Source organism: Vulpes vulpes, chromosome 9 (assembly GCF_048418805.1).
Source record: "Vulpes vulpes isolate BD-2025 chromosome 9, VulVul3, whole genome shotgun sequence".
NCBI classification, from domain to species: Eukaryota; Metazoa; Chordata; class Mammalia; order Carnivora; family Canidae; genus Vulpes; species Vulpes vulpes.
The window spans coordinates 96,453,805-96,461,300 of record NC_132788.1 but is presented as its reverse complement, the minus strand read 5'-3'; the positions used below and the strand labels follow the sequence as shown (position 1 = coordinate 96,461,300).

The window sequence follows — 7,496 nt, the reverse complement described above, 5'->3', positions numbered from 1 at the left end:
AGAAGCATCTAAAGCAATCTGGGTGAGTGACAGGGATGAACTAAAGTCCGGGCCACCAATATCCGGGCCTGGGAGACTGGAAGAGTCAAAGCATTTTATTTTTATTTTTATTTTTTTTAAAGATTTTATTTATTTATTCTTGAGAGATGGAGAGGGAGAGAGAGGCAGAGACACAGGCAGAGGGAGGAGCAGGCTCCATGCAGGGAGCCCGACGTGGGACTCGATCCCGGGACTGCCTTGGGTGGAAGGCAGGCGCTCAACCACTGAGCCACCCAGGCTGCCCGAGTCAAAGCATTTTAGAGATGGAAGTGATCTTGGAAGATTTACTCTTGAGCAGACATTTGCAAAACAGAACACAACTCAAGACCACCTAGCTAGGTAGGGGCAGAGTCAAGAAGCTAACTCATAGTAAAGGTTTAGGGCAAGGGGATGAGGAAACAATGCATTTGCCTCTGGAGCAATCAGGTTTGGGGCATATGGGGACATATGAATCTATCAGGCTGCTGAAAATGTGGGCCTGGCACCCAGGGAGGTATCAGCTAGCATCTGGGACACTCTCATCATAGAATAGAGGACATGGTTAGGGCCCCCAAGGGGCGAGGTGTCTGGGTGGCTCAGTCGGTTAAGTGTCTGCCTTTGCTCAGGTTGTGATCCTATGGTCCTCGGATCGAGCCTTACATTGGGCTCCCTGCTTGGTGGGTAGCCTGCTTCTCTCTCTCCCTCTCTCTACCTGCTCCCCCCAACCCCACAACCTGCTCATGCTCTCTCTCTCTCAAATAAAATCTTAAAAAAAGAAAAGAACCCTAAGAACCCTGAGAGAAAAAAGCCAGAAGCCCAAAGACTGATTCTTGAAGTCCAAGCACAAAATCCAGGACAAAGGGCAGAGAGGTGGGATGTGGCCTAGATGTGAACGTGCTGATCAAGAAAAAAAAACAGGTGTTGGTTAGTGCTGTCTAGGGGGTTGGACACTTGGTTCAGAGAGGTGGGATGTGGCCTAGATGTGAACGTGCTGATCAAGAAAAAAAAACAGGTGTTGGTTAGTGCTGTCTAGGGGGTTGGACACTTGGTTCAGAGAGGTGGGATGTGGCCTAGATGTGAACGTGGTGATCAAGAAAAAAAAAAAAACAGGTGTTGGTTAGTGCTGTCTAGGGGGTTGGACACTTGGTTCTGATCCCCCCGCAAGTAGCAGATGGCTGCGAACTCTTTGACTCCTCTCTCACTGAGACTTGGGGTCTTTGCTTCCTCCCCTTAAGTGTGGGCAGGGTCAGTGATGGATGTGCCCGGAGACTAGAATGGAAGTGATGCCAGGCTGGCTTCCAGGCCCAAGTCTCCAGACACTGGCAGCTCCGACTCTCTGCTCTGAGAATACTCGTTCTTGGAACACAGCCACCGTGTTGTGTAAAAGCCCCCAAAGTCCTGTAGTCCAAGGGAGGAGGAATCAAAACTCCTGGCTGGCAGCTGGTACTGACTCGACAGCTGTGTGATGCCACCATCTTGAAAGTAGATTCCAGTTGAGCTGCCCAGAGAGGCCACCCAAAGCAGAAACAAGCCATTCCTGATGAGTTCTGCTAGATATGTGAGCAAAATAAAGGTTGTTCTTAAGTTACTAAAGTTTGGGTGGTTTGTTATGCAGCATCATCCTATCTCCTTGGTGCACTTGGGTAAGGTGAATGGTGGGGGTCTATTGGAGCTTCCTTCTCTCACCAGCTTCCCTTTTGCTTCTGTTCTGGTAGTTGGTGACCCACATGTGGCTTAGGGCTCAATTTCAGTCAATGGCAAGGATGGCCCAAGATCTTTAGGGGGGTACCAGGAGTCATCACACACAGAGGCCAATGGTGTCTCAACAGAGAACAGGCTCTGACCTTTCAGTTACCCACTGGCAGCCCAAAGCCTGGCATCTTGTACCATAAACACACCGTCAAGACAATGTCTGCTGATCCCCTGCTGAACCTGCCACAATAAACTGGGGAATCAGGGCCTCAGCCGAACTAGGGGACAAAGAGCGGAAGCATTTAAACAATGTGATGCCCATTTTTCTTTTTTGTACATTTGTTTATTTAAAAAAGTGTAGGAAATGAATAAAATGGTAGCTAAAAAGTATCTACAATGAAATAAATTATTCCCAGTGAAGAACTGCAGATCCACACAAACCAGTCCTCTAACCTTGACCAAGGTTGCATCCCCAAGGACTTGTGTTTCCACTCCCCACTCTTCCTGAGACGTTGCTCTCCCGCACAAAATGACTGCGGCATTAGAACCCGGGCTTGTAGCAGCCGGGCTTCCACTGGCTTCCACACAAGCATTGCGGATGGCCGTGGAGGCCACCCAGGCGTCCGCAGACCTGGTGCCGGCACACAGTAGGCATCAGCAGGTGTGTCCAAGTGGCTTCCAGGGGCCCTGAAATATTTTACCTAAGTGGGGTCTGGGCTTTAGAGAAAGAGCCAGGTGTATGTCAGGTTGGCACCTCCAGAAAACATTAAATTCTCCCGAGATCTCAGGATGACAGTAACTGGGCCTGGAGTTTTGAGCTAACAGTTAAAAGAACCTGGGCCCATGGCACCCTTGTACGTAAAGGTGGTGCTTGTGACGACAGCCAGGCCACAGGTGGCCGGCCACGCGGGGCAGCGGGATGCAGACCACAGGCTGAGGGAGCTTCGGAAGAGCCCAGGAGGTCAGAGAAGGCACAGAGCGGAGGCCAGGGCTCCAGGGGGGATTTTAAGTAACAATACAATTTCAGTTGAGGAGAGGACACCCCAGCCCTCCTCTGGCCTTTCATGGGGGTGTTGCCAGCACCTCAGGCCAAGAGGCCGAGGGTAACTGGGCAGGAGCCCGCCTTTTATTTTATTTTTTTAAAGATTTTATTTATTTATTCATGAGAGACAGAGGGAGAGAGAGGCACAGAGACACAGGCAGAGGGAGAAGCAGGCTCCATGCAGGGAGCCAGATGCAGGACTTGATCCTGGGTCTCTAGGATCAGGCCCTGGGCCAAAGGCGGCACTAAACCGCTGAGGCACCCAGGCTGCCCAGGAGCCTGCCTTTTAAAAGGGAAAGGTGCCCAGGGCAGCACCCAGCCTATCATCCAAACAGCAAACTCTTCCTTCTGGAAAGAGTCTTAGAGGCCTTGGAATACACACCATTTAGGAGATCGCAAAACTCCTTTTTGTGGAGGCAAAGTAGCACGTGAACAAGTCTAGGCGGTGCATTTCCAAGGTGAATTCACTGAACACAATGAAGCACACTTATTTTTTAAAGGAGGCTTGGCCGCAGAAACATTGACCTTTGGACCGTGTTGGCAAGCCGGAACACAATCCCTCTCCCTCTAGAGGACAGCAGTGGCCACAGAGGCAAACGCTCCTGGGAGCTGGGCCGGTCATTAGTGTAAATGAGGGATGCGGGCTGTGCAGGAGAAAACAACTTTCCTACAAGACACACCAGCCCCAAGGCCAGTCTTCTCCTTTGACACAAGACATGGGTCCCAAACTTTCCATTTCACTATGAACAAAGCGACCCTTGTGTGTGTGGGGGGACACTCGTCAGTAGTCAGACACTCAGCATCAGTGAGGGAGATGAGAGGGAGTGGTGGGGACTGGGGTGAACTGGGGAACCAGGTGCCCCACTGGCTGCTGCTAGGTGACAGTGTGAGTCCCAGCAACGGCTAGATCTCCTGGTCTGGATTTTTATGCAAAAACTGTATGATTTTACATGTTAGTAACTACTTCATCAAAAAGATTCTGCAGGCCAAACAAAACACACCTTGTGGCCTGGGTTATTTCCTAGTCTCTCCTGCAGTGGCTGGAAGGTGTGATAGGCGGAGTAATGGGTCCCCAAAGACGTCCATGTCCTAATTCCCCAGAACCTGAGGATATGTTACCTTCCTTGGCACAAGGGACTTTTTCAGTGGGATGAAATTAAAGATCTTGAGATGGGGAGATTATCCTGGATTATCTGGGTGGGTGGGCTTTATAAATGAAAGATCCATGTACAGGAAAGAAGGAAGGAGAATCAGTGTCACAGTGTCATCGTGGGTGCAAGTGCCACAGTACGACCAGCCATCAGACGCAAGGAGCAGACCCTAAAACCTTGAAAAGGCAAGGAAGCCAATTCTCCCCCTAGAGCCTCTAGAAGGAGTATAGCTCTGCTGATACCCCGATTTTAGCCCACTGAGACCCATTTTGCCCTTCTGGTCTCCAGAACCATAAGATAAGCAATCTATCTTGTTTTAAGCCACCAAGTTTGAGGTAATTGGTTACAGTAGGAAGAGGGAACTAATATAGTGGCCTATATTTTTAAACAGTTCTAGAGGTTGAAAATACTCTCTAATTTTCTGTTTAAATGCCAAAGTATTGCTGGAGCAGGGACAGCCACACACATGGCAATGCAAGGAAATTTTTCTTACTTCTAGGACTGAAGATGAACGTATGCAGTGGGATGACCACACGCACGCAGAGCAAGAGAACTGGGAAGTCTCTTATCAATGCCCTCAAACATACACACCCTGTTCTGGCTGGACAGATTGCAAATTATTCCCACCTTCTAGGGGACAGGCACATGTTTATCTGGTGGTCGACAGAAGTCAAAACCCAGCCATCCAACCAGTTAGCGTGAGTTGTTACTATGTCAGGTAAAAAGAGCTATATGGTTGTAAATTTGACTTCTTATAAATATAGGACCACCAAATAAATAATAATAATAAAATAATAAGGCACATTGTCATTTTCATCCAGGGGCTCCAGCAGGGGCAGGGACCTTGCATGAGCTCCAAGGGATTGGAATTGTTGCCCCGAAGAGGTCCAAATCCAAATCCAAATCCAAATCCAAATCCAAATCCAGGGCTTGTTGCAACCGTGGTGACTCACAGCTCTCCCCTCTCATTACGGGCTGGTTTACAACCCAACCTGAGTTTAGAAGGACATGAACTGTGATGATTGTATCCAGATCGGAATTCATCACTTTCAACATCTCATCATTGAAATGAATCCACTTGGACTCAGAATCCACTTGGAAATCAGAGAGGTTGGTGGTGTCCTGAAAAACCTCCTGCTGTTCCTTCCATTTAATTCCTCTTTAGGATTTCTGCTCGAGACCCCTAATGGGTGTCTCAGTGCTGAGCTTTAGGCAAAGTCTTTGGGATGGGTCCAAGTTACTCTGTAGGCTCCTCTGGCTCATGGGTGTCCAGCAATGGAATGTCTGTGTCCCTGTTGTTGGGGTGGGAAAAGGTGTAGGGTTCGCTCTCAGACTCGGCAGGGATGCCAAGGGGTGGCTCATCTGTGGCCAATTTTACAGTTGGGGCCCTGGAGCATATGGCGGGTGGAGAGGGAGGGCAGTCCCCCGTGGGGCCCTGGAAGGGCCTGTAGGTGTCCACCTCCGGCTGTAGGAAGGAGCCGTTGGAATCCTGTAGCAGATGCCCATACACCATGGTGTCATCAATGACTGCGTACACGTGGGACTCACTGTCCTTTCGTCCTTTCGGAAACTTCTTTGACTGCATTGGCAACTGGGTGTTGACGTTGCCATTGTAGATGCCTACTGGTGGGCCTTTGGTTTTCTTCTTTTTCCTACTGAGAGAAGGAGAATAAGACAGAGTCAGAAAGAAAGGATGATCTTCGCTGTGCTCCACTGGCATATCCCTACTGGAACTCAGGCCCTTCAGGGGTTCTCGCACATCTCTCCCAAGTCCCTCAAATCCCTTAGCCCTTGAAACTGAAACTACTGTCCTTCGGGAGCATTTAGAAGGGACCAGCTTCTGTCTCCAGTCTTCACAGTGGAAACAGGGAGCAGAGAGTGGTTTAGAGAGGGCATGTTTAACACTGTCTGCACTTGGATTTGCCTCAGTAGATGCACGGTATCCAGGGGTGGAAAGAGCTGACAACCAGCCCCGCTTTCCCATGAGAAAGGGTGGTGCCCCAGCCCGACCACATCAGGTGTGGTCATGTCGTGCCCCTGCTAACCCTCTATGATGTGGATCTTCCGTAGCTAATGCTTCATCATCCCTCTTTTGCATGGGTAGAAGTGCTGGCCATCTGGATTCTAAATGACACAACAGAGATACCCTGAGAAGAAGACTCAGGGTATCTTAGTCTTTAGCTGGCGTCGGGGACAGTGAAACTCAGTATTAGCAGAGGGATCTAGTCCCTTCAGGAGGAGGCTGTATGAGGGTAACAGCTTGCATAAGGGGACAGAGCTCAAAAGAAGATAACGTTCAGGCTGGGATGCCAGAGTTCCTCAATAACACCATTAACCTTTGGTTTGTAATGTTCTTTGGTACTTGGGTGTGGATGGGCATTAGCACTCTCTGGCACTGAAAACAAAGCTCCATCCTCCATCTCCAAGAGCCAAAAACAGGGGACGCTGGCTTTTTAGCTGACTGGTGATTCAAATGGAGGACATTAGCTCAATTAACATAATGGACCATATAATGCACAGGCTGACGGCTCACTAATTGTAGACAGGCTCCTTGTCCTTTTCTGAAATAAAAATAATCTAGTACATTTAGCTTGTAACTCCGAGTCTCTGGCTGGGATGATGGGTTCCAAAGGCTCCTGCCTGAAGCCCTGAGATGGATGCCCCTCCTTTGAGCTCCACAGAGCTGTGATTGTCTCCATCAGTGTTCTTCCCAGGGGGTTCTGAAGCCGGTCCTTCATTTGCCTTCCTCTTTCGTCCCTCTGCCTGCCCTGGGCAGTGGGAGGAGACTGTGTCCTGCTCACCATTATATTCCCAGCACTGTGCATGGTTCCTAGGGCCTAGGAGGCGCTCAGAAACACCTTGCTTAATGAACGAGCCCTCCATTCTCACTGCAGAACCCATCCACCCTCCTACAACTTGGCAGCAAACCTGTCAACTATGGCCCCACAGCAAGGTCGGGGAGGGCTAGGGATTCTCCTGCCAGGAACGGGGCAGTTTAGAGATGGAGGCAAGAGCTGGACCCTCCCCTTGTCTGGTTCCCTCCTGATGAGGAAACGAGCCCGATGTTAACACCGTGCTTTCTGATCCAGACGGTATAGACTGCACCCCAGACAAGAAAGTTTCCTAGAGAAACCATACAATGATAATTTGTTGAAAGGAGTCCTTCCCCCCTCCACCCCCTGTGTGGTATCTATACAATTCCATTTCATGGAGAAGAGACTTTTCCCTGGATCTGCCATGGGCAGCCCCTTCCTCATTAGTGGAGACATTTCTAGACAGTCTCACTGTTGATCAGGACTTTCAGTTGTTTGCTCATGGCCCCAGTTAATAAAAAGAAATTCTCTTTGGCTTGTTGCAAGGTTGAATCGTGCAAAGGAAAGCAATTTCCCTCTCCCTCACGGCTTTAATCAGAAATATGCGCAGAATTGATAAAATCTGGTAGCAGCACATATTCTATCTCAAAAGGTCAACACTTTGCTTTCATAAAACAGCAGCTGTCATCCTGAGGGGGTGGAAGGTGAGATGAGTCAGGTAACTGGGTCTTTCTTCCTCTCGCCCACAGGGCTAGCTTTTTGGTGCTTGTCTAGAGTCCA

General features: G+C 49.4%; 1 protein-coding gene across 2 annotated transcripts in view; it reads right to left on the bottom strand.

Moving 5' to 3' along the window:
• Window positions 1–2,031: 2,031 nt before the first annotated feature.
• CDCP1 (CUB domain containing protein 1) overlaps window positions 2,032–7,496 on the bottom strand; it is a 59,563-nt gene continuing 54,098 nt past the window's right edge. The window contains exon 9 of one of the 2 annotated variants that reach the window (XM_072721095.1): window positions 2,032–5,558. In XM_072721095.1, coding sequence (XP_072577196.1) covers window positions 5,141–5,558 — 418 coding nt within the window. In that variant the 3' untranslated portion in view covers window positions 2,032–5,140. The remainder of the gene's footprint in view (window positions 5,559–7,496) is intronic. The other variant, XM_072721094.1, reaches the window with a different exon arrangement.